The sequence below is a fragment of the Callithrix jacchus genome, chromosome 7 (genome assembly GCF_049354715.1).
Source record: "Callithrix jacchus isolate 240 chromosome 7, calJac240_pri, whole genome shotgun sequence".
Taxonomy (NCBI): domain Eukaryota; kingdom Metazoa; phylum Chordata; class Mammalia; order Primates; family Cebidae; genus Callithrix; species Callithrix jacchus.
In genome coordinates this window covers 91,967,331-91,994,037 of record NC_133508.1, presented here as the reverse complement: position 1 = coordinate 91,994,037, position 26,707 = coordinate 91,967,331, and the positions used below count along the sequence as shown (strand labels likewise).

Below are 26,707 nucleotides of genomic sequence, written 5' to 3'. Positions count from 1 at the left end.
AACATGTAGCTACTTTGAGACAAGCTGGATGAGGCCAGGAGTCCAGCCTCCTGGCCCACCCCTGTGCCCTCCTTCCCCAGGGATTGCTGGAAGCCCCAGCAGAGCCCTGCTAACAAACTGCAGAACTCCATGACCTCTTACAGCCCTGCCCAGCCAGGAGGACAAAGGTCAAAACAAGCTAGATTTCAGCTCAACATCCAAAGGACCCTTTTACAATCAATCATAGCTGCCCTGCACTGGGAGGGCACTGCCTGCCACTGGGAAGGTGTGCAAGGAGAGGCTAGACAGATGTAGTTACTGTCACAGAGCAGAGCGGTGGTCACCAAATGAGGTTCCAAAGCCCAGGGTGTAACAGCACGATGATCCATCGGGATGCCTGAAAAAATGTTAGTGTTTGTCTTGGTTTGGGTTTTCCTAGAAGCCAACCCTAAGACAAGGGTTTGAATGCAAGCAGTTTATTTGGGAGGTGAAGAAAGCACCAGTAGGGGATGGGGAAGGGATGATAGCCAGTAATGGGTTCATTCTCAAGCAGGTTACCACTGGGGGCCACTGAAGTATAACTGCACTGGGAAAACTGGAAACCAGTGTAAAACATGCATTTCAAAGGTACCTCCCACAAGGGGTGAGGGATATATACCAACTTCCCTCAGTGAGAGCGCTGTGGAGTCCCTAGCACTTCTAGCCCTCCAAAGGCAGCAAAGCCGGCTGTGGTATCCAGAGAGCCTTTTGCTCCATTATAGATGAGTGTCCCTCCTCAGCACACATTATTTTTGTAACACACATGAACTCATTCTTATCTCATGGCAAAATATTTTAAAAGAATTACTTAATTTAAAGTTGTGGCCAGGGGCCAGAGTGGTGCCTCATACCTGTAATCCTAGCACTTTGAGAGGCTGAGGCTGGTAGGAGTTTGAGGCCAGCCAAAACCCCATCTCTACTAAAAATACAAATATAACTGGGCGTGGTGGCTCATCCCTGTAGTCCCAGTTGCTTGGGGGACTGAGGCATGAGAATTGATTGGATCTGGGAGGCAGAGGTTGCAGTGAGCCAACAACGTGCCACTACACTCCAGCCTGGGGGACAAAGCAAGACTTTGTCTCAAAAAAAATAAGTTGTGGCCAGCCTCAGTGGTTCATGCCTATAATCCCAGCACTTAAGGAGGCCAGGGTGGGAAGACTGCTTGAGCCCAGGAGTTTGAGACCAACCTGGTTAACATAGCAAGACCCCATCTCTTAAAAATACAAAAACATTAGCCAGGCATGGTGGTGCAGCCTATAGTCCCAGCTACTTGAGAGGCTGAGAGGTGTGAGCATTGTTTGAGCCCAGGAGATGAGACTGTACTTAGCCATGATCACGCCACTGCACTCCTGCCTGGGCTGGACACAGCAAGACCCTGTCTCAATAAATAAACAAAGTGGTTACACAGGTTTCTCTTATAAAAATGCAAGCATTACAAATTTGCTGACCTTCTCTCTTTTTTTGTTTTTTTTTTTTGTTTGTTTTGTTTTTTGAGATGGAGTCTCGCTCTATCACCCAGGCTGGGCTGCAGTGTAATGGCTCAATCTCGGCTCACTGCAACCTCCGCCTCCTGGGTTCAAGCGATTCTCCTGCCTCAGCCTCCTGAGTAGCTGGAATTACAGGTGCCTGCCACCACGCCTGGTTAATTTTTGTTTGTTTGTATTTTCAGTAGAGACGGGGTTTAATTTTTCTTTTGTATGTTTAGTAGAGATGGGGTTTCACCATGTTGGCAAGGCTGGTCTCGAACCCCTGACCTCAGGTGATCTGCCTGCCTTGGCCTCCCAAAGTGCTGGAATTACAGGTGTGAGCCACCATGCCTGGCCTTGCTGACCTTCTCTGCAGTGAAAGTGACTGTCTATAACAGCCGACAGACATATTTGAGCAAATGTATTTATTTTGGAAGATAAACGGTCTCTCTAAAAAGTTGTATTGCATATATTTTAACTTGTTTAATTACTTTTATATTTATTTGTAATTAATTCTACAGAAAAGTTGCAGTGGTAGTACAGCAATTCCCGTCACCTGCCTTCCCCTGATGTTAACATCTTCTACATGAACTGAGATAGTTGTACCATTTTACATTTCCACCAGCAGTGTATGAGAGTTCCACATCCTCACCAACACTTGGTATGGTCAGTCTTTTTAATTTTAGCTATCCTAATAGGTGGGTAGTGGTCTCTCATTGTGGCTTTAATTTGCATTTCTTTAATGACTAATGACATTGAGTTTATTTTCATGTGCTTATTTGCATCCGTATATATTCTTGGTAAAGTGTCTGTTACATCTTTTATACATTTTTTATTTTGATGTTTCTTATTGAGATATATATGAATTCACATATATATTCTGGACATAACTCCTTTATTACAGCGGTCCCAGCCTTTTTGGCACCAGAGACTGGTTTCATGGAAGACAGTTTTTCCACAGATCAGGGTGGGGTGGGACGGGGCAGCAGGGAAGTATGGTTTCAGGATGAAACTGTTCTACCTCAGCTCATCAGGCATTAGTTATATTCTCATAAGGAGCACGCAACCTGGATCCCTCACATTTGCCGTTCACAATCGGGTTTGGCTCCTGTGAGAATCCAATGCCAAGGCTGATCTGACAGGGGGCGGAGCTCACCCACTGCCCACCTTCTACTGTGCCGCCTGGTTCCAAACAATCTCTGGGGAAGGAGGGCACAGGGGCTGGCCAGAGGGCTGGACTCCAGCCTCACCCAGCTTGATTCAAAGTAGCTCCATGTTTTATATTGGACTTTCCCTAAAAGCTTTTGTTTGAGGAAAAAGAAAAAAAGAGTTCCACAGCCAAAAAAAATAATAATAAATGCTTCATAACCACCAAATTCCACTTCAGTTTCTTGAAGTGGTCCTGCAGGTGATTGGGTTGAACACTCTGGCACGTAAATCTGAAAAAAGTAGCATCAGGTTCTCAGTACCTTTCTGGTCGCTCAGGAGGGAGTGATTTTTCCCAATCTTAACGTCAGGTTCTCAGTGTGTCTTCAGCACCCCCTTGAAACAAGGACCACAAGTAACAGAAGTGAGTGGGCGTCACACGTAGGCAGTCCTGCTGCAACCAGGTTCTGAGGATCAGCTAGTGGGCATGGGCAGCTGGTTGTCTGCAATATGTTGGCAAGGTGAATAAAGATGGTTTTTCTTCTTCAGAAACTATTGTTTTGACACAGGTGAAAAACTGCTTTTTGGGGTTTTTGGGGGTTTTTTGAGACAGAGTTTTGGTCTTGTTGCCCAGGCTGGAGTGCAATAGTGTAATATTGACTTGCCGCAACCTCAGCCTCCCAGGTTTCAAGGGATTCTCCTGCCTCAGTGTCCCAAGTAGCTGGGATTACAGGCATGCGCCACCATGCCCGGCTAATTTTGTATTTTTAGTAGAGATGGGGTTTCTCCATGTTTGGTCAGGCTGGTCTCGAACTCCCGACTTCAGGTGATCCACCCACCTTGGTCTCCCAAAGTGCTGGGATTATAGGCATGAGCCACTGTGCCCCGCCTTTTGAAAAACTGCTTTTTGTAAGACACTCGTGCACTGAAGAAAGTGTTTCAAGTATTTTTTTTTTACCATTATGTGAGCTTTGTGGACGAGGTTGTAGTATCCCAGTGTCCTCTAGGGACAACCTGCTCCCATTCTCACTGACATAAAACAGTGAGGGAAGGGGGCCTACAAGGGCTGACTCAGGGATGAAGCCAATGTTCCCCATGGCTGGACATTGCTTGAGATCAGCAGTTTCCTCATCAGTGAGGCCCTGCGAAGCATCCAGAAGCATCCTGGGATGGTGATGGGGGGCTCCTGGAGAGTCCTAGAACTGCTGTATAATAAATGCTACACTCTCCCACCACTTTCTGAACTTTAATAAACAAGGAGCCAAGCACTCTGGCTTTAGAATAGAAAGGGTCCCACAAGTGTCCACCACATCCCATCCCTTCAGTCCAGCTGCTATCTGGCCCCCATGTTCACGTCACTGGCTGAGTTGAGTTCTCAGGATAATTGATCTCCTGCAACAAGATATCTGCCCCCAGCTGTCCCGGAAGACACTGTGACCTTCAGGTATACAGCTCCAGCAAAGGTGATCTCCACAAGTCTCTCCCCTCTCCCAGGCACTCTTGTGTCTCCTTTCCCTAAAACCCCCCACTCCCACACCCATGCTTTCCCATGCCCATACTCTCACCCCCAGAATTGTTTTCAGGCCTTTGGGTTCTCTGGTCACTGCGAGCTGTCCTTCACATGTGGCTTTAAGGAGTGGGATCTGAATTGTAATCCACAGTTGGAGGGCACTTCCCCTTAGCAATTGGTGTGATCCTTTCCCTTTAAAAAGAGAGAGAAATTAAATATGGAAATGATCCTTTGGAGGGGAGCAGCCTCCTTATCCCTGGAGGGACACCCATAGGGGATGAACAGGTACCTGTTGGTTATGCTTCACAGAAGATCCTACATTGGTGAGAGGCCAAAATTGATGACCTCTAGACCTTTACAACAAAACAGATTCTAAAGATGAGATTCCACCAATTCACACCCAGTTCAGCTCATTAAAGCACCCAAGTTGGCTTGTAAGCACTTCAGGTATAAAATCATAGTGCCTAGAAGATCATCTAACCCAACCCTGAGAGGAAGACCAAGGGTCAGAGAGAGGAGGGAACCTACCTGAGGGCACCTGAAGGCCAGCATCAAGGCCTCAGCCTCCCATCCCATGAGCCCTTTGAAGATGGCACTTCCCTAAGAACCCTTTGCTGTGTGTGTCAAAGAGCATCTGCCAGCCCTTACATTACACACTTTATGTATCTGCTTGTTGTCTGTCCTTCCCAACAAGACGTGAACTCCATGAATGCACAACTTGGATTTCTTCATCAGTATTTCCCCTACACCTAGATCGTTACCTGTGCTTAACAAATATTTGTCAAAGGAGGGCGGACTCACCAGGGTGAAAGGGGTCTTTCCCACCATCCAGTGGGTTTCCATGCCTCCTGTCTCTCTACTCCTTGCCATGCCCATGGCCCCTGGCCTGGCACTGTGCCTCATTTCTCATCTCCACCATTGAGGCAGCCTCCTTGTCTCTGTCCCCATAAAAATCCATAATACCATAAGCATGCTTTTTTTTTTAAACATCAGAATTACTTCCCATTAAAATCCTTCTGGATATCTGGGATAAAATACTTGCAAAACACATATCTGATAAAGGACTTATGCCTAGAATATCTAAAGAACTCAGAGCTGAATATAAGAAACCAAGCAGCCCATTTGTTTAAAATGTGCAAAAGATTTGAAAACACTTCACCAAAAGAAGACATCAGAGGATGCATATGAAAAGATCCTCAAAATCTTGTCACTAGAGAAATGCAAATTCAAACCATGATGAAATATACTATTAGAATGGCTAAAAGTAGAAAAGAAAAAAACCCTGACAATACCAAGTGCTGGTAAGGATGCAGAACCATTAGACCCCTCACACATTGCTGGTGGGAGTACAAAATGGGCCAGCCATTTCGAGATAGTTCAGCAGCTTCTTATAAAGTTATATACACACCCACAAAATGACCTAGAAATCCTATTCCTAGATATTTACAGGAGAGAAATAAATACATGTCTACGTGAAGACCTGTAACGTAACTGTTTATAGCAGCTTAATTAAAAATTCCCCAAACTGGAAACAATCCAAAGGTCCCTCAACTTGAGAATGGATAAACAAACTGTGTCACAACCTTACAATGCAGTCCAACTCAGTGTTAAAAAGGAACGAACTACAGATACGCACAACAGCATGGCCAAATCTCAAGAGCATCATGTAACAAAAAAGTAAAAGATACAAAATTCTACACACAGATGACTCCACTTATATAACATTCTGGAAAAGCCATAACTCCAGGGATGGTAAAGTTGCCAGGGGCCAGTGGGAGGAGTGGACTGACTACAGATAGCACAAAGGGGATAAGAATATTCTAGATCTTGCCTGTGGTGATATGCATGACAACTACATGCATTTGTCATAGAATCGGGCTGGGCATGGTGGCTCATGCCTGTAATTCCAGCACTCTGGGTGGCTGAGGTTGGTGGATTGCTTGAACTCAGGTGCTCAAGACCGGCCTGGGCAGAATGGCAGAAGCAATTTTCTACAAAAATTTAAAAATTAGTTGGGCGTGGTGGTGCACAACTGTTGTCTCAGTACTTGGGAGGCTGAGGTAGGAGAACTGCTTGAGCCCAGAAGGTGGAGGCTGCCGTGAGCCGTGTTCACACCCCTGCACTCTAGCTTGGGTGATAAGAGTGTTCACCCTATCTCAAAAAACAACAAGACCTCATAGAATTGTATACCTAAAGAGAATGACTTTTACTGCATGTGAGTTATACTATAATAAATTCAACTTTAAGCCAGGCACAGTGGCTCATGCCTGTAATCCTAGCACTCTGAGAGACTAAGGAGGGTGGATCACCTGAGGTCATGAGTTTGAGACCAGCCTGGCCAACATGGTGAAAACTCATCTCTACTAAAAAAATACGAAATTAGCCGGGCATGGCAGTGCATGACTGTAATCCCAGCTACTAGGGAGGCTGAGGCAGGAGAATCACTTGAACCCAGGAGGCAGAGGTTGCAGTGAACCTAGATCGTGCCATTGCACTCCAGCCTGGGCAGCAGAGAAAAAAAAAAAAAAAACTCCATCTCGAAAAAATATGTTCATAAATAAATTGAACTTTTAAAGAATACTGTGGCTTCTCACATTCAGTCTAAGCAGTTTAGCTATGCATTCCAGGCCTCTAAGGACTGACGGAACCACCTCTCCTGCCTTATTCTCCACTATTCCCTTCTACACCCCACACATATCATTCAAAATGGGCCATTCAGTATTTCCCAGATATGCCCTGAACTTTTTGCTTCCTTTCCTTCACTCATGCTCTTCCTTCTGTCCTATTTTTTTTCTCCTCCCTGGAAGAAGAAAACCCTTGAGGAAAGAACACAGCTTGGAGCCAGTTGGACTAGAGATCCAATCCTATTCTGAGACTGTACTAGACAGAGAGCAAAAATGGCCCAGGCCTCCGCAGCTCCTTGTATTGGAGCCCTTTCCAATGTAACTTCTCAGCCTCTCCCATCACAAGGCAGAGTCCACTTCCCCTCCCCTTGAATCTGGGCTGGCCGTGGAACTTCCTTTGGCCAACAGAATGTGGTAGAAATAATGGTGTGGCATTCTGAGCCTGGGCTGCAAAAGGCTTTGCACACTTCCTCACTCAAACTCCAGCCTCCTCCATGGCGACAAGCCTGGGCTACCCTGCTGAAGGCTGGAGTCCATGTGGAAGAGAGTCTGGTTGTTCCATCCAAGAACATCCCAGACCAGCCAGCCTCCAGCCAACCCACAGACTCATGAACAATAACAAATGGCTATTGTTTTAAGCCACTGAGTTTTTGGGTGGTTTGTTATGTAGCAATAGCTAACTGCTACAGTCAGTAACTCGCTGTGGCCCTAGAACGTTACTCAGTGTCCTCGTCTAGATAATAAAGGCAATACTACATACTTCACATGGCTTTGTGATGTCCATGAGAGATGATTTTTTTAAATTTATTTTTTTAATTTTTTTTTAATTGAGATGGAGTCTCACTCTGTCTGTCACCCAGGCTGTCTGTCAGAGTGAGATGGAGTCTCACTCTGTCTGTCACCAGTGCAGTGGTGCAATCTCAGCTCACTGCAACCCTTGCTGCCTGGGTTCAAGTGATTCTCCCGCCTCAGCCACCCTAGTAGCTGGGATTACAGGCACTTGCCACCATGCCCAGCTAATTTTTGTATTTTTAGTAGAGACAGGGTTTTGCCATGTTGGCCAGGCTGGTCTTGAACTCCACACCTCAGTTGATCTGCCTGCCTCAGGCTACCAAAGTGCTGGGATTACCAGTGTAAGCCACCGCACCTGGCCAAGAGATGATGTTTATATGGACCTGCGTATAGTTCCTGGCACACAGTCAACCTTTGATTAACAGTCATTATTGCCCTTCCAAGCCCACCTCTTATCCAGCTTTTGAGAACCAGATCAAATGCCACTTCTTCCAAGCAGCCTTCCCTGCTTGGAAGGCTCCAAATTCAATGTAATACTTACCTCCTCTGAACTCCCACAGTACTTGCCCTCTCCCCATCCAATACACTCTATCCTCAACTAGAAGCAATTTGGAAAAACAGCCATAGCCTTAAACGTAGGTATCCATTACAGATGTATACTCAAAGCCAGAAAAAGATGAAATGATCTGTATAGGAGAGGGAGAGAAAGTCTGTTCTCCTGCCTCCCAGGCCTCTGCTCCATCCAACATTACACACAGCCCCCTTCAAGGGAGATCTAAGCAGACTTTCTTGCACATCCTTGGCGCTCAATAAATATATCCTGAATTGAATCAGCTAAGTTGGGGGTGGCATTTTCTACTTCGAGGGCCGTGAAAACATGCAGGAGGGTTTGGGAATTGTCCCAAAGACTGGGAGCCACTACTCCCCAGCCAGTGGGCAGGCACCTGGAACACTAACCATCCTACTGGACAGGAGAGTCTTTCGCCATGAAGAAGAGGCACCTCACCCCTCCCACAGGCCAGCAGTGCCCTGCTGTCAAATTTTCAGACAGGTCTATTAAGAATTCTCATTATTACTATGGGATTTTGTTACTGTTATTTTGGGTGTGTAAAAGTTTATAGTTAGGCTGGGCATGGTGGCTCATGCCAGTAACCCCAACACTTTGGAAGGCAAACGTGGGTGGATTACTTGAGCCCAGGAGTTTGAGACCAGCCTGGGCAATGTGCTAAAACCCTTTCCACAAAAAATACAAAAATGAGCTGGGTGTGGTGACATGTGTCTGAAGTTCCAGCTACTTGGAAGTCTGAGGTGGGAGGATGGTTGAGCCTGGGAGGTCAAGGTTGCAGTGAGCCGTGATTGTGCCACTGCGCTCCAGCCTCCAGCTCGACCCTTCATCAAAAAAAACAAAAAGTTCATGGTTATTATAATTTCTTCATGGATTTTATTGTTTATCATGATTAAATACTCATCTATGTTCCACTTAACATTTTTGCCTTGAATTCTATTTTGCTTAGTGTTTGTATATTACTACTCTTTCTTTTCATTGTTGGTTACATATATATGGCCAGGAGCCCATTTATACAATAGCCAGATATATATATATATTTGGAGATGTAGTTTCACTTGTCATCTAGGCTAGAGTGCAATGGCACGATGTCAGTTCACTGCACCCCCTGCCTCCTGGGTTCAAGCAATTCTCCTACCTCATCCTTCCCAGTAGCTGGGATTACAGGTGTGCACCACCACGCCCAGCAAAATTTTTTTGTATTTTTAGTAGAGATGGGGGTTTCACCATGGTGGCCAGACTGGTCTCGAATTTCTGACCTGAGGTGATCCCCCCGTTAGGCCTCCCAAAGTGCTGGGATTACAGGAGTGAGCCACTGCACCTGGCCATGTCTTCACCTTTCTTAAGCTCTCCATGTTAATTCATTTTTCATTTGACTGGAGTATATCCTCCAGTAATATTTTCAGAAAACATGCATTTGGTATAAATCCCAACACTTATGCATCTCTCATTTGCCTTGCACATGAATGATTGGTTAGCTACCTACATTGTCTCTACATTGTCCCAATTATTTTTCTTGAGAATTCTGTAAACAGTGTTTTCTATCATTTGTGTTTCAGAAGAGAAGTATGAAATATGCCTGTCTTTGATTAAGATTGCAGATTGCAATCTAAATCAAAATCTTACAGATTGCAAGATTTTTATTTTGCCTTTTAAAACCCAGAAATTTCACCACACTTTTCATGGATTGAATGGTTACATTAATCTCTCTCCCTCCTGAAACCTCACTAAAACAAAATAAAGGAATAAAAATGATAAGGCATATACCCACAAAGGCAAAAAGAACAGAAGCAGCAGCAGAAAGAAAAAATATTTTAGAAGTTGAAAAGCAGATGGAAGAATGGTAACTAACCTCATAGACCCAAGAAAGCTGACCCCTAAATCAGTAGAGGGCAAAGCTAAGATTCCCCCCAACTCCAAAAGACTAAGGAATTGGCAGCACCAGGTACCTCTGGAAATGAGAATGAAGGTGAAACCAAAAACGGGGTTTGAATATCAGTTTGAAAGTCTGTATCTCAGTTTCTCACCACCCCCGCCCCTGCCCAATGACTGCAGTCAGATGAGTGCCCTTCATTTAGCCTGGAGATTTATTCTCTGGAGACAGATTTCTGTTCAGGATGGCACCAGGCATAGTTGAAATCATGAGTACCATATTTAAAACAGGGAATTGAGCTGGGCATGTGGTTCATGCCTGTAATCCCAGAACTTTGGGTGGCCAAGGCAGGCAGATCACCTGAGGTCAGGAGTTTGAGACCAGCCTGGCCAACATGGTGGACTCTCTCTTAGAAGCCTTGCCAGGTGCAGGGGCTCACACCTATAATCCCAACACTTGGGAAGGCTGAGGCAGGCAGATCACCTGAGGTCGGGTGTTGAAAGCCAGCCTGACCAACATGGAGAAACCCCGTCTCTACTAAAAATACAAAATTAGCTGGGCATGGTGGTGCCTGCCTATAATCCCAGCTACTTGGGAGGCTAAGGCTGGAGAATCACTTGAACCTGAGAGGTGGAGGTTGTGGTGAGCCAAGATTGTGCCATTGCAGTTCCAGCCTGGGCAACAAGAGTGAAACTCCACCGCAAAAAAAAAAAAAAAAAAAAATGGAATTAAGTAGAAGTTTAATTACTAAATATTGAGAACTCTAGCCTCTTCCCTTCCACTTAGATTCTAGAGCTTGGACAGCCAAGCTTACATCCCCCAGAGAAGCTCGCTCTGACCAAGGCCAAGAGGAAAGCTCTGACAATAGTGACATTGGCAGTTCACCCAGTGACAACTCCCAGCTTGATCGTACCGTGGTAGTCCATGAATAATCAACAAGTGCCCCCGAGCCTTCAGAAGCGTTTACAGCTGGACAGGGGTGCATAGCCAAGGATCACCAGACATTTGAGGAAAAACCTCTGATGTGGAAGACTGAGGCCAAAATGCAGAAAAATGAGATTTGGAAAAAAGTGGTAACAATGCCAAGCAAACAGTCTTAACGTCTTCAAAAGGAAGACATTAAGCTTTAATCCTTTGAAGACATGTGTCTTAGTATCTTCAAAAGATGAGGAAGTGCTGCCTCCATGAAACTAGAGCATATTGTTATCAAAGGAACATGCAAAAAAACAAAAAGTTAAAAATATGAATGCAGAAATGAAATTTTCACCGAGGGAATGGCAGACTATTTCTGGTCACCTGAAAACAATTAGCAGCTCAGACACGCTCAGCACAGAACCAAGCACAAGGCAGGTTTTTCAAATGAATCAGTCAATGAAATAGTGCATTAAAAAATCCTTCATTCCTGTTATCTGTTCTCTGTGCCTCCTGGCATAATTCTTCTGAGCCAGGAGCCCAAGGAGGGCAAGGGCTTCGTGGACATTGCAATTGATGGCCTCTTAGGTCAATAAAATATGGCAGCAGCTTACATTTGCAGGCTGTTGTATAGTTTGCCACAGTATTTCACGTACCTTTTCCTTCTTAGGCTTCGCAATCTCCTGAAATGAGTTTTACCAACCCCATTATGAACACCAAGAAAGAGATTCCATGTGGTGAAGCCACTGAGGGCCGACGGCCGCATGGGCTGCGGGCGACGGATTTAGGGTTGATGGAGTACCTTTTCCTTACCAAGTGTTTTCAACAGATCACTTCATTTGGGTCTCCTCCACCATCTGCTCTTTTGACAGCTGAAGGAAATGAGGCTCTGCGGAGTTTGGCAACATGCCCCACCCCACACATCCAGTAAGCGGCAGAGCCAGGATCTGAATGCGAACATCCCTCCACTGCCTCTGCTGTTTGGCTGGCCTCAGGGGCCAAAGCTGTGTTCCCGTGGGAACCAAACATGGGACACCACCAGCCCACCCCAGAGTAAGACCCCCACCACTGCCCTCCCCGCTTCTCCTGCAGCTCCAGTGCACTCACTGCATGAGCCTGTCCCGGGCCAGGTCTGAGAGGTAGCGTTTGGATCCAGGCAGGTATAAGGACCGATACCGCTGCCGCCTGTCCTTTGTCTCCATCAGCCAGGTGTTGAGGTAGCGGCCCACACCTACGGGGTTCTGCAACAGGGAGATGGTGGCAGGCCAGTAGCAAGCCTGGCTTGGAGACAGCTCCTCTCCTCCCCTCAGACTCTTCCCTACTCCATCTGTTATGAACTGAATTGCATCCCCCAAAAGGAGATGTTGAGGTCCCCACCCCGAGTAACCCCAGTACCTCAGAATGTGAAATAAGGTTGCTAAGGACATCATTAGTGAAGGTGAAGCCACACTGTAGTAAGGTGGGTCCTTCATCCAATGTGACTGGTGTCCTCATAAGAAGAGACACACAGGAAGACAGCCAAGCAGAAAGACAGACTGGAGAGATGGCTACAAGCCAGGGAACACCAAGGGTTGCTGGCCACCTATGAGAAGCTATGAGAGGCAAGGAAGGATTCTTCTCAACAGGTTTTGGAGGGAGCACAGACCTGCAGACACCTTCATTAGACTTCTCGCCTCCAGAACTGTCAGAGAATATATATCTGTTGCTTTAAGCCACCTAGTTTGTGGCAGCCCTAGGAAGGGAATACAGCATCCCACCCGGCTGTCTGGGTCGCAGATCCTCGAGATAGCAACAGAGAGGTTGGGAAAGGAGATGCAACTTGCCCCAGGTGACGTAGCAAGGGCAGAATAAAGGCAGGACAAGAACCCAGCCATCTGCGGAGAAGCAGTCCCAAGGCTGGGCTGGGGAGATGTTAGGACCCAGAAGCTAGTCCCATGCCAAACAGAAATTGCCTCCCACAAGGGAGAAGTCTGTTTCAGGAGGCATCAGGTTTGGGGGTGCAAGCAAAGGGGCTCTCCCACCCTGTGGGGTGCGGCCAGCTGAGCCACCAGAACCCGGACCTCACATCAGTCCTTCCCACTTCATGGTGGCTGGCCCTGTGGTAGCAGCAGGGTCATTTGGCTCTGGTCTAAAGATTTTATTAGGGGGCTCTCAGGTAAAGACTACTCCCCTGTGGGGTGCAGGCTAGAGGTGAAAAAAGGAAGGATTCGGAGACAACCAGCTGGTCCTTACAAGAATTAGTCATTGGGGTCTGGGCATGCTGAGGACCCTGCCACCATGTAGGGAGGTGAGGTGGCTGGCATGTTCCCCAGAGGAAAAGCTCAGATGTTGGGGTGCAGGATGGGGCAGTAGGATGGAGCACGATGGGAAGGCAGGTAAGTTACAAGCAAGGCCTACCCAGGAGAGACCTTAAAAACGGAACTGTTCAAAACCAGGCAAAACTAACCTGTGCTACTGGAAGACAGGACAACAGGCTAATTGCGGGTGGGGTGGGAACTGCAGGGGCTCTTGGGGTGCTGGAAATGAGAGCTGTTAAACTCTCTGGGGGTTAGCTACAGGCCATTATGTGACCATTCATGGAGCTGTGCACTTAGGATTCAGCACCTTTCTCTATGATTATTAGACTCCAGTAAAAGGTGCGTTTACAAACTGAAGAGGGGGTGGAATAAGAAACAGAATGAGGTCAAAGCCCAAGGCCAAGAATTTAGCTGGTTTACAAGACACTAAAGGTTACAGTGCACACTTGGGGATGCCTCTGGAGAGAAGGAAGAGAATGGGAAAGGCAAGGGGCCGGAAGGGGGCCTTGCTAGGAAAAGGATGGGAAATGGACCAGCTTCACCAGCTGCCCTTGAAACCCAAGACAAACACAAAGAGCAAAGGGAAGGAGCGTTTCTCTGGGAAAATAAGAGAATGGCATGGCTGCCGTGTGATGTTCCTTAGCTCACTGGCTCTCAAAGTGTGGTCCCTGGAATAGCATCATCCCCATCACCTGAACTTGTTGGAAATGCGAATTCCCAGGTCCCAACCCAGGCCTACTGTATTAGAAGCTCTGACATGGGGCCCAGCCATCTGTTTTAACAAGCCCTGCAGGTGAGGCTGATACCAGCTCAAGTCTGAGAACCAATGCCTTAGGAAAAGAAGAGTGGGAGTGGATCTCGGGCCCCTTGGGGAAAAGAAAGGGGAGGCATGTGGCTCACTCAAAGCATGGGTTGCAGGGGACAAAGAGGCTTTAGTGTTGGCTGTAGAGGCAGAAGAGCATTCCCACGTATCCCCCACCCCAGACCCACTCACCCAGCTTCCCAAAATCATCTGGCAGGCCTTTGCACCTGACCCCTTGGAGGAGAATAGGAATGGTGGCTGGTTGACAGATTTGCATTTCTTCTCTTGTGGAAGCCAGAAACCAGGGCCAGATGTGGCCTGTGAGTAAGGAAGGAAGGCTGAAATCTGGAAGGCTGTGGCAGTGTCAGCCTGGGCCCAGGGCAGGTGAGGGCTCCTGGCAGCTGACTCTGCCCATTCAGCAGCCCTGGGTCTTGAGCCAAGGATGGTGGGAGGCACCCAGCTACCTCCCAGCAAAGGGGCCCTCATGACCCATGCTACCCACTCTAGCACCCCCCACCACATCCTGACGCCTCTTTTCAGGTGCCCAAGGGCCTTCATGGTCTAGTGGGGCCCAGACAGCTGAAGGCCCCATTTCTGAGGAAAGAGGCCACACCAGACTTGGAGCCAGATGAGCTGGGTTCCAATCCCAGCCCCTTCTCACCCTTGTTGGGAGAATTTTGGCAAATCCTTTTCCAGATCTGGGCTTCAGTTTCCTTTAGTGAAATGCAAATGATAATGCCTACCTCAGCGGGTTGGGGTGAGGGTTGGAAAGTGCCTCACAGGGGCAAACCCTGCTTGGGGGGCCTGCTCAGACCCCCAGAGGGCTGCTTTGACACCAGGGCCAAGCGCACCACTCCTTTGGGTGGAGCAGGTGGGCAGGCCCTCCAGTAGGGAGCTGTACTCTGCCCTGCTCCAGTTTCCTCTGCCCATCCTCCAGCACTCTGAGGCCAGAGGAAGGGGAAGGTCAGCACTGGGTAGGCCCTTCCTGGGCACCACACACCATGCTACAAGCTCTGAGTACACAGCCCCATCTAATTCTCATAACCACTTCACCATCTTCATAGGACAGGGGTGTAAACCGAAGCCTGAACAGGGTCTCATCTGAAGTGTCCCAATGTCCAAGACCAGGACTAGAAATCAAGTCAGTCTGATCCCAAGACTGAGCTATTCCCCATGAAATTAACCACCCTGCCCCATGCCAAGCCCCAGAAGGACAGCTGCCCTCCAAGAGAGGAAGGCCAGCCATAGCAGTGAACTGACCAGAAGGCGGGGGCACTGGCTAGGGTTAGACCAGTAAATCCTCTCTGTAGGGATTTTCGGGTTGCGGGGAAGTTTAGAAAAAACCCCACGCTTCTTATTGTGACGTGAGTTAAGTTCTTCTACGAAGCTCTTGAAGTTCATCAGTTCCCTGGGCTTTTCTTTCTGAGAAAAAGAGAGAAAGAGGAATCTGTTATGCCAAGAAAATCAAGAGCTTCTTTCTCAACCCTCCCCTGCAACCAGAGAAAAGCTATGGGACATCACTTACTACCCTGCTGTGCAGACATCCCGGAGGCCAGGCCAGTCTCAAGGGCCCCTTGACCTGGGCTGGTGGAAACAGCCAGCCTTCCCCCAACCATCAGGCCGGGGCAGAGTTAGTCTCTTGCACCCTGTACCTGCTGCACCCTACAGCCTGGCTCCTTTTCATCCATTTCTTTCTTTCATTTGTTGGACATGTACTAAGTCTGGCACTGTTCTGAGCAGGAATGATACCTTAAATATTTAAAACCAGCACGACTGGAGGAGCACAGCAGATTTGGAGGGCAGTGAAACTATTCTATATGATACTAAAATGGTGGCTGCATGTCACACATTTGTCCAAACCCACAGGATGTACACCACCTGAGTGAACCCTAAGGCACGCCACGGAGGTGGGGTGATAATGACATATTAGTGTAGGTTGTTCAACTGCAGCAAACGAACCAGGATGCTGTGGGATGTTGATGGTCAGGGAGGCTGTACATGTTATGGGGAGGGCAGTGGGTATATGGGAACTCCTTGTACTTCCCACTCAATTTTGCTGTGAACCTAAAACTGATCTTAAAAAAAAAAAAAAAGTTTGGCCAGGCACGGTGGCTCACGCCTGTAATCCCAGCACTTTGGGAGGCCAAGGCAGGTGGATCATCTGAAGTCAGGAGTTCGAGACCAGCCAGACCAACATGGAGAAACCAACCCCATCTCTATTAAAAATACAAAATTAGCTGGGTGTGGTGGTACATGCCTGTAATCCCAGCTACTCAGGAGACTGCGGCAGGAGAATCCCTTGAACCCAGGAGGTGGAGGTTGTGGTGAGCCGAGATCATGTCACTGTACTCCAGCCTGGGCAACAAGAGCAAAACTGCCCCGAAAAAAAAAAGGTTTTACAAACAAAAGCAAACAGCGTGGCCTGAGCACTGGTCGCAGTGCCTGTGGAGGGTCCCTCGATCCCTGCTGTAGCTGGTCATGGAGAAGTCTGGGAGGCTCCAGGGAGCAGCCAGGTCGAGGCCTTAGCTCAATGGCTACCTACTAGCTATAGCCCCAAAGTCCTTCTGCATTAACCACCACCCTGCTAAGCGCTCCTGAGCTCTGCCATGGCACTCATCACCTGCTCACACTCGAGAATTTTTTTTTTAATTCATTGATAACTGAGTTTCTTTTCCCACAGAATGTAAGTTCCACAAGGTTGCTTTCCCCTGCACCTCGCCTACTACCTGGCCTGATGATACCCACTGCGAGATGCAAAATGGAGACAAGACAAACAGGCAGTTAGACAAAACTTAATTCCATCGGCTATGAGCACAAAACAAGCAAAGTGCAGCGCACTATGAGATCACATCACAGGGGCAGAAAGGAGCCCATCAAGATAAAATTCTACCTCAGTTTCTCCCCCTGGGCCTCTTTGTTCTCTGCTTTGTTAACAAAGCACTGGCACTAACCCAGCCAGCTTGGTCTACAATGCCTGCTGTCTCCAAAATAGGAGGGCGCCCCGCCTTGTGTCATCAAGGTTCCTCATGGCCAACCTCCCCTGGCACTGTGGACCATCTTCGCCTCTTGGGCACGTCAAGCCAATGCAGAGGCGAGAGCTGGCAGTAAAGTCAGAAAGACGTCCTTGGGTTCAAATCCCAGCTCTGCTCCTTCCAGCCATGTGGCCAGCCTTCCCTTACCTAGCACAGGAAGCCGGATGCGCCTGGCTGTGAGGGTGAAGTGAGGGTGTGTGGAAACAGCCCGGTGCAGAGCCTGGTGCACAGGCTGGTGTTCCTGGTGCTGACTAGTGGGGCCTGTCATCCTGCTGGGGCATGGGCGAACACCCTCCACCCCCCAGGTACACACCTGCATGGAGTAGTGCCCATAGGGCAGCGGCTTGCTCCGATCACCAGAGAAAGTGTCATAGGGACCACGAGTGCCAACAGATTGTGCCACATACGTATCAATGCCGCTTTTGATGGAGTAGGTGCCAGGTGCCAGACCACTGCCCTAGAGCACAGCAGAGGCAATGAGGCCTGCAGGACAGCTCAGCTTCTCCCTTTGCCCTGGGAATGCCCCTCCAGGACGGGAAGGCAGGCTGGGTCTGGCCAGCCAAGGGGGTACCTGATGAGCCCGGGGGTGCGGCTTGTTGCTCATCCTGCACATGAGGCCCTCGGAATGGGACCGGTTCCAGGCATTCTCCTCCAGCTTGGTGTATGGGTTGCCCTTCTCCCCATAATTTCCAGGGCCCGGATAGTAGTTCTGTGGGGCGGGGTAGGGGCATAGAGGCCGTCAGACCCACTCCTTGTGCTGAGCATGCTCCTGAGAGACATCTGGGATTGCCATCCCCAAGAAGGGAACGGGGTTTTCAGGGTGACCCTTTGTTACTTGCCCTCCGACACACAACATTGTTGCCCATGAGCCTCCACCACTGCTCACACCTTCACCTCCAAGCTCAGCCTCTTCCCTGGGCTCCGATGGCCTGTCCAAGTTACATCTCCCTGCTTCCTCCTCATATCACACACTCTGGCCAACACAGTGGGCTCCTTGCTGCTCCCCAAGCACACACCATTCTGCCCAACCTTCCCTCGTTGGCTCGTGCTGTAACCACTATGCCAAATGCCCTTCCTGCCCTCTTTGCCTTGGACAATTCCACTGTTCCTGTGAAGCCAGCTCAAACGTCATCTCTCCTGGAAATGAAGCCTTCCTGCCTTAACACCTGAGACTGTTGCCTGCTTTGGTGGATCTGGCAATTCCAGTCTTCACACCCCTGCACCACAGCCCTGTGTGACATGAGGGCTTTCTCAGTGTGCTGTTTCAGGGAAGGACTGCCGTTCTGAGTTCAGATCCCGGCTCCTAGCTGAGTGACCGCGGGCCTTCTGAGTCTCATGGTCCATACTGGTACCACGGGATAGGAATGTTTTCTTCCAGGTGATGACGATGAAGTTAAAGAGTGTCTGTAAGATAATGTCTGCAAGCAAGGGAAGGGGGCTGGGCGGAATGATGTGTGCTTCAGGAGTAGCAGCATGGGATACAGGGAGGCAGCAGTGAGACAGCATGGACGGGCCAGTGGGGCCCTGCAGGAGAGGCTGAACTTGGAAGTAAAGGTGCGAGCAGTAGTGGAGGCTCACAGGTGCCTGGCACATAGAGACACCGACACGTGATAAGTCAGGCTGGGGTGGCTGAAGGTCTTGGGGGGCAGGAGGAGAGGTTAAGAACTGATTGGAATGACCATCTGGGACCTGGGCTGCCAGGGTCAGAATCGTGATTTTGTAAGCAGAGTGAGGAGAGAAGTCCACCTTGGGTAGCCACCTGGCAGGACACTTTCTGCTGCTCTGCACCTTTTAGCCACGTGGGGTCACTGCTGCTCCATAGATGGCTCAGCCGTACCCACCTCTGAACCTGGCATCTGACCCTGGGGAAGCATGATGGGGCAGAGAGGGCAGGGACCTCTGCATGGGGAGTCAGACCACTAAAGGCATCCAATTTGTTCGCTCCCAGAGGAATGGGACTACAAGTCTCCTTCCGTGGTTCCCATGTATGTTCTGGAGAAAACTCCCAAGGATAGTTGCATGGTGTGTTAGGTGCTTCACAAGCCTCAGCATCTTGGTCCTGGCAGTGACTGAGGGAGATCAAGTCAGCACCATCCACAACTAACAGATGGGGAAACTGAGTCTCAGAGAGGCAAACTGCATGTCCCACGTCCCACCTCCAGAAAGGGACAGCATGAGGGTTTCAACTCCAAAGTCCATAACCTTTCTGAGCCTCTACTGTTTGCCAGGCACCGTGGAAGGCACTGGGTGGGTTAGCAGTGGTCACCACAGGTCCTGGGAGACTTTGAAGATGAGGTTTATGCCAAGGGTCAGAGTCGCCCTGCTCCTGGAGCCCAGGGGCAAGCGCAGTGCTGGGCACTTCGTCAGGATAATCCCATTTCTTCCTTAAAACCTTCAGGTTCAGACGTTCAGTTCCACACTTGGGCTGATGGGAAAGCCCATGGTTTTAACTAGAACGTTATGTTGCCAGAGCTTTGGGGACTTAGAGAGGGGGAGTGTGGGAATGAATGAATCATCACTTTTAAGTTGTTCTTTTTTTTTTTTTTCCAGGCTGGACTTTGAAGAATGAGAAGGATTCCCAAAGACAGGTAGGAGGGAGGGTGGGAAGGTCCCCCAGTGGAAAAAAGCAAAGGCAGGAAGGAAAGACAGTCAGCTTGTCCCCCCAGTTCCCTGCCATCAGCGAGGCTAAGTTCCCACACCCAGACCCTGGCCTCCACAGAGACTCAGGGAGCAAAGTCCAAGAACTGTGGGGGCCAAGCCTGTGGGTGAAATGCCAGGTACGTGTTGGACACCTGGGATTGAAGTCTGCTTCTGCAAGCCGGTAGCTTCGTGACCTTGGGCGGTCGGTTACTTAGCCACTTTATACTCCATTTTTCTCATCTGTAGAATGGACGTAATGATAGGGCCTACTTCACAGGGCTGTCATGAACATGAAATTAATTAGTACATGGTAAGTGCTATGCTACATGTCCACTATTAGTACTTTGGATTGGACAGTAATGGCATTTTTAAATGTTCCAGGCATCCCCTCTCCCTAAGTTACAGTACAGCTTCTGCACCTGAAGATGCATCTGCTCATCCCCCGATCATGTCAGGAGGAATTTCCAGCCTTCACAGAAGCATTCCCAGTGTTGAGGTGTAGGAGAAAGGCCCCGGCTCTGGGACTGGACATTGCCATGTCTGCATGTCAGCAGCTGGGGCAAGCTGCTTATCTTTTCTGAGTGGCCAGGGCCTCATCTGGAGTGGTTGCAAAGAATTAAAGAGAATGTTTTGGAGCACCTGATACTTCGGATGCATGCACTTATTCAGTCCACAAATATTTCCTGCGTGCCTATGTGTGCCAGGCACTGCTAGAACCCCAGAATGCTGCAGTGAAGGAACCAAGCAGATGTGGTCCACCCTCAGGGGCTGCTATCCAGTGGGGAGGGACAATAAACACACAACCACAATTGAGACGCCTAGGGAGTTGAGACGCCACCTAGCAGCACCGAGGAAGGCTTCTGGAAGCTGAGAGCTGCAGGATGAGTAGGCGTGCCCTAGGAGAAAAGGCTGCTGAGAGAAGAAGGGCATTCCAAGCAGAGGGAACAGCAGGAGCAAAGTCCCGTGTGAAATGGCATGGCCTGTGTGAGGGGCTGGGAGAAGGATACCAGCATCCATCACAGAGAGGTCCAGGCTAAAAACTGCAGCGCTGGCTCCCTTGGAAGGGGGTGACTCCTGCCTTCTCCCTTGTGCCCTTACTGAGCCTCAGCATCACTCAGTGTCTTCCTGATGGGATCATCATCCCCCAGTGCTGTCACCCCCACCTCTCAGCACCATTGCCTCCTCCCAACCCTAGCCCTCATGAGGGTATTCCTCTAAAAAGGTAAGTCAGGTCCCCCTGTCAAAGCCCTCCACTGCCTGCCCCCCCGGCAGCACCTGGAATAACACCAAAGCTCCACGTCAGCTGCAGGGTCCTCATGACCCAGCCCTTCACTCCTCTGCCCTGTCACTCTCCTCCTCTCACCCTCACCCAGTGCCCTCCAGCCACACTGGCCTCCTGCCTGCAGGTCTGATTCGACAGGCATGTTCCCGCCTCAGGGCCTTAGCCTCTGCTGCTCCAATGCCTAGAATGCTCTACCAGACACTGCAAGTCTCCGTTGCTCATGACCTGCAGGTCTGCTCAAATGTTACCTCCTCCCAGAGCCCTGACTACCCTCTATCAATTGCACCACCATCGCTGTCTGTCTCTTCCCTGTCTCAGTTCTGCTCACAGCCCTGCTTATATATGTATTCTATTTCCTTCTTTGTACCACTGTTTCCCCCACTAGGACATCTACTTCATGAGAGCAGGGACCTTGTCTTTGTCACTGCTAGATCCCCAAGGCCTAGGTCAGCATATGCCACTTAGGAGGTACTTCACCCTTATTCCTGGCTTGCTGGATGGATGTACAAGTGAATGAATTTGTTGGGCACCCCATGTATGCCAGGATCTCTGCTCAGGACTCCAGACATGAGAACCTACCCCAATGAGTCCTCGGAAGCGAACCTCCCCAGAGCTGAGCAGCCCCCGGGTGCTACATGGTTTCTCCTGCAGCTGTTCTAAGAAGTCTTTGAGGTTGTAGGAGCCAGGCCCCAGCTTTTGCTCCTGTGCCAAGAGAAAAGAGCAGAAGATAAGAGCCTTAAACTTGGGAAAGTCCACACAGAAAGAAGCCCAAGGCATGATGGTGTTCCTTAAAGGATAGTCTCCATCTGGCCCTGGGAGGACACTGACGGCCACACAGAGCAGCTGCAATGGACAGGAAGACCTGGCACCAGAGAGGGAGAGGCCTGGCCCCAGAGGCCTCACCTGCAGCCGCTTCTCTTTCATGATGGGCTGGTACTGGAAGTGGGGTAGCTGGGTCAGCCGCGTGGCTTCCTGGGCCTTAGCCGAGCCTGTGTCCACCTCCTTCATCAGCTTCTTCTTGCTGAAGCAGGTCTCCTTGGAGCTGTAGGTCCCAGGGCCTATGTGGGACTGAGTCAGAGTGTGGTCAGAGCTGTGACCACCACACCTGCAGTCCTCCATAGAGGACTGCTCCACAGAGCAGGTCTTTACCAAGCCACCACCCTGGCCCGGAGGCAATCTCCCCTGTGGCTCCCATCCTCAACACCGCGGCTGACACCAACAGGCTTGGCACTCAAGGTGCAATCATCACATCCTCTATCACTGCTCCTCACACTGCAGGGAGGTAGAACAGCTCCTTCAAGAGCCCACAGCTAGTCAGTGCACAAGCTGGGAGTGACGCAGTCCCTCGCTTATCAAACACACTGGAAGCCCCCAGCGGGCCAGCTCTGTGCTGGAAGAATGCAGAAGGTATGCTCCTTCTACAGCTCAGCTCATCCACCACAGCAGGGGGCTCAGAGGGACAGCGGCCAGACGCTGTGGGAGGAATCGGGAAAGCTGTGCAAACTTACCACTTCCACAGAATAACGCGTGGAGTACGGGGCCTCAGTGAAGGTGCAGAGCTTTTTCCGGTTGGGATAAACAGCAGAGATGTCAAACCTGAGGGGCCAGTGGCCCAGTGAGAGCCTGTGCCTGGCCCCAGGCCCTGACTTGAGCAGTCCTGGAGCATGGGGGAGTTGGTTGCCCATGGAGGTGACTTTGGAACAAGCCCATGAAGGAAAAGTAGCAGAGTTGCAGTGGCTTCAAATGTTCCAGGTCACTCCCACCCCACCCTACCCGCCAGCTCCTCCCCCCAGCTTCATGTTTTTCCACAACCCTTATCAATATCATTTTACAAATATACATACTTTTCTTTATTATCCACCCCCACCCCCACAGAAGAAAGCAAACTCCGTGAGTACAGAAGTTTGCTGTTGTGTTCACTGCTGTAGCCCCAGATCCTAGAACAGTGCCTGGATCCTAGTAGGTGAGAGAGAGAGACAGAGTGGAATATGAATGAATGGGAGACAGACACCTGGGCTGAAATCTCACCCACCACGTTTGAGCTGAGTGGCCTACTATGGACCAGGCCATGTGGCCTCTCTAAACCTGGCACAGAGTAGCTGCTCTGGAAATGGTTTTAAAGAACTCACCGAGATGGTAAAAGAACCCTGGGCAGGGAAGAGCAGTAAGTATGGGGAGAAGAGTAAGTCCAGCCCCTTCTCACTGCCAGACCCTTCTCCCCTTATTCCCCTCCCTGCCAGGCTCAGCCCTGTGTAAGTGGACACCCTCTCTCCCGAGGTCAAGGGTGCCTTCGGGGTGGGCAGTGGCTGCCTTGGACCGCAGGCATGAGCCCAGGACACAAACAGACCCCACCTGTGGCTCTGCACCCCGAAGGGCGCACCAGTGAACCACTTGGTGGCCATGGCGCCGGTGCTGTTCCAGCCACTAGCCACTAGTTCCTGCGGGGTCCTGGCCTTCCCACACCGCCGGCCTCCGCGACCGCCTCTGCCGCTGCCACGGTGACCAGGCCTTGTGATGCACCTCGGAGCAGTGGGCCACGCCCTCACCCACGTGGCCCCGCCCCCTTCCCCCCCCCTCCCCGCACCAGCGTGCACACGTAGCCTGCTGATTTTTCACTTGTCCATGCACATTTCCAGGGGCTTTCCCTGGCCCCTGCAGATGTAATGGACCTTCTTGTATTTAACATGGATGCCGGGCGCGGTGTTTCACGCCTATAATCCCAGCACTTTGGGAGGCCGGGTCGGGTGGATCACTAGGTCAAGAGATCGAGACCATCCTGGTCAACATGGTGAAACCCCGTCTCTACTAAAAATACAAAACTTAGCTGGGCATGGTGGCGCATAGTCTCAGCTACTCAGGAGGCTGAGGTAGGAGAATTGCTTGAACCCAGGAGGCGGAGGTTGCGGTGAGCCGAGATCGCGCCATTGCACTCCAGCCTGGGTAATAAGAGCAAAACTCCGTCTCAAAAAAAAAAAAATAATAATAACATGGATGTCATCGAGTGGGGTTGTTTGTTGAGGAAGTGTTTCCGATTTCTGGCTTTGTCCCAGAGCCCTGCATGGAGCCTGCCTAGGCTCTGAAAGAACCTCTTAATGTTCACCTCGTGCTGATGGTAAACTGAGGCCCACAGAGAGGACATCCAGCTCCTTCTCTACTCCGGGAGTCAGGGAAGTAGAAGTAAGAGGGACGGGGCAAGGAAAGCCAGAGGGTGGAAGGCTGGGCAAGACTGCAGGGATAGCCAGGGCTCAACCCGGCCCTAGACACCCCTGGCACCCAATCTGGGAAGACATCGTGCAAGAGTGCCTGGGACCCAGATGTGGCCCCTGCCTTGAAAGTAATGGGGGAAGCAATGACCACATACTGTGGTCAGGTCTATGAGAGAGGGAGGCCTCTAACCCAGCTTGTGGGTAGGTTGGTCAGGAAAGGCTTCCTGGAGGAGAATTCCAAACTCAATATTAAAGCATATGGATAACTTTCCAAGTAAAGAAAGGAATTGAGGGTATGTGCCCCACATATACCTGCAATTCAGTAGTCAGCTCTCTCTTCCCTCCTTCCTTACCCCCTCCACCAGTGCTCCACAGCCATGCTCTGAGATTGCCTAATTTCTCCCATGATGGCCTGTGATCTTCCCAAAGGTCTTAGGCAAAGGTGGGGCAGAGATCCATACCCCATTCCATGGTGACAGCATTGAAGCCAGAAAGGTGTAAGTTGTACCAGAGGTCCTGCTTCTGGCCCATGGTGAAGCTGGATCAGAGGCACAGTGGGTCTTCTGCCAGGCCCCACCCAATGCCCTTCTGACATCGCAAGCCAGTAACTAAATAAGAAGGGTGGCTCCCCAGCACAGCTAAGAGCTGGACTCTTGGGAACATGGCCTGATGGGCACGTGGCCACAGCTGGCAGAGCGTCTGCACTACACCACTGAGCTGATGGTCAGAGGTGTCAGGCCTCAGGAACAGGCAGCCTGGGTCATCTAAGCAGACTCTGCCTTTCCCAGCCATGGGACCTTGAGCAAGCCATTTCTTTCTTTGAGTCTCAGCATTATCAGTTTCATTCTATGAAGTGAAACTAATCATCTCTGTCTCCCAGGCTGCTGGGAGGATGAAATGACCTGATTTAGGTAATACCCTTTGCACACAGCAGGAGCTCAACTGAAGGTCATTCCTAGCCCTTGGATAGGGACCTTACAGAGGCCTGAGGACAGAGACTTGTCTCATTTCCTCCTGGTGCAGCATCCAGCACATAGTAAATGTTCAGGAAATATTTGTTGAATGACAAGTGAATGAATACATGCATCTAGTCCAACTACCCAATAACACATAAATCCTTGAAGAGACATTTAAATCCGGCTCTGCCACTTCCTGGCTGTTGGCCCTGGGCAAGTTACCCTTGCCAACTTGGATTTCCTCTTCTGTGACAGGGATAGTCAGGACTCAACTGGAACACCTCTGCCACCCACTCTGGGCAGATATCGTGCAGAGTGCCTGGGACCCAGATGTGGTCCCTACCCTGAAAGTAATGTGACATGGACATATGACTGTAGCTTCCCAGGAGGGCTGTTTCGAGGTGTCAGTGAGGTGTGGACATGCACACGCTCCAGTCCCTGCAATTCAGCCAGCCCTGGATCTGCTTGGGTATTCTCAGGGTGGCCCAGACATGCCTGCAGCTACATTGCTGCTTGTCTTCTGGCCTGAGCCTCCTGGCTCCAGGACTCATGGAGGAGTGACCAAAGGCTATAAGCCAAGGTCCACTGGGCTGGGAGTCCTGGCTGCCAGGGAGGCCAGAAAAGGCCAAGTGAGTCAGCTCTGCAGCAAGTCCACTGCCCTGGTGAGTCCAAGGTCTCCCATTACAGCAGCTTCCTTGTCGTAGCACCTCACCCATTTTCTTTTATAGGCACCATTACACGTTCAGTGTACACAGGAGGAAACTAAGGCTCAGACGGGGAGGATAACTTGACCTGCACTTCCCAAGAGCTGTAGGATCATACCACAAATGTGGGACTCATAAAGACATTTAAGAGCTCCCTGGCTGCAAGAGCGTCTAACCCATCCAGACTCCAGAGCCACCTGTTGTCAGTGGAGTCAAGTCAAGCTTCTCAGCCAGGTCTTGGGCCTCTGTGAAGGGGCTATGGCCACTGCCTTCAGTTTTCATCTCCTACCATCTCTGCCCCATGCTCTATAAGCTTCAGCCACAAGGTGCTCTGTCCCTAGTATACCCCCCCCCACTAGAGAACCTCTGGCTTTTTCATGTATTTGCTGATGATGATATGCACCCCCTACCAACCTACCCTTCCCACCCAACTCCTACTCATCTTGTTCAGAGTCAAATCACCATCACACCCATTAGGATGGCTATTATTTAAAATAAATTAGCAAATAATATGTGTGGGTGAGGCTGTAGAGAAATTGGAACCTTTGGCCATTGCTGGGAGGAAAGTAAAATAGTCCAGCTTCTGTGAAAGACAGTATGGCAGTTTCTCAAAGAATTAAACATAGAATTACCATATGATCCAACAATTCCACTTCTGGGCATATACCCAGAAGAATGAAAGGTGGGAGGAACTCAAACGGACATTTGTACGCCCACGTTCATAGCAGCATTGCTCACAACAACTAAAAGGTAGAAGCAACACAAGTGCGCATCGACAGATACACAGATAAACAAAATGTGATATAGTCACACAATGGAACATTATTCAGCCTTTAAAAGGAAGGAAATTCTTTTTTTTTTTTTTTTTTTTTGAAACAGAGT

At 49.8% G+C, this 26,707-nt stretch overlaps 1 protein-coding gene across 1 annotated transcript; it reads right to left on the bottom strand.

The window, feature by feature from the left end:
- Positions 1 to 1,942: 1,942 nt before the first annotated feature.
- Positions 1,943 to 23,445, bottom strand: CIMAP2 (ciliary microtubule associated protein 2). The gene is made up of 10 exons (XM_009001310.5): positions 23,312 to 23,445; positions 22,468 to 22,555; positions 21,863 to 22,027; positions 21,539 to 21,661; positions 17,609 to 17,746; positions 17,351 to 17,494; positions 15,266 to 15,427; positions 14,198 to 14,323; positions 12,014 to 12,147; positions 1,943 to 4,332 (listed from the first exon to the last, which is right to left on the bottom strand). The coding sequence occupies exons 1-10, from the start codon at positions 23,359 to 23,361 to the stop codon at positions 4,260 to 4,262; spliced, it is 1,203 nt and encodes a 400-aa protein (XP_008999558.2). The 5' UTR covers positions 23,362 to 23,445; the 3' UTR covers positions 1,943 to 4,259.
- Positions 23,446 to 26,707: the final 3,262 nt, after the last annotated feature.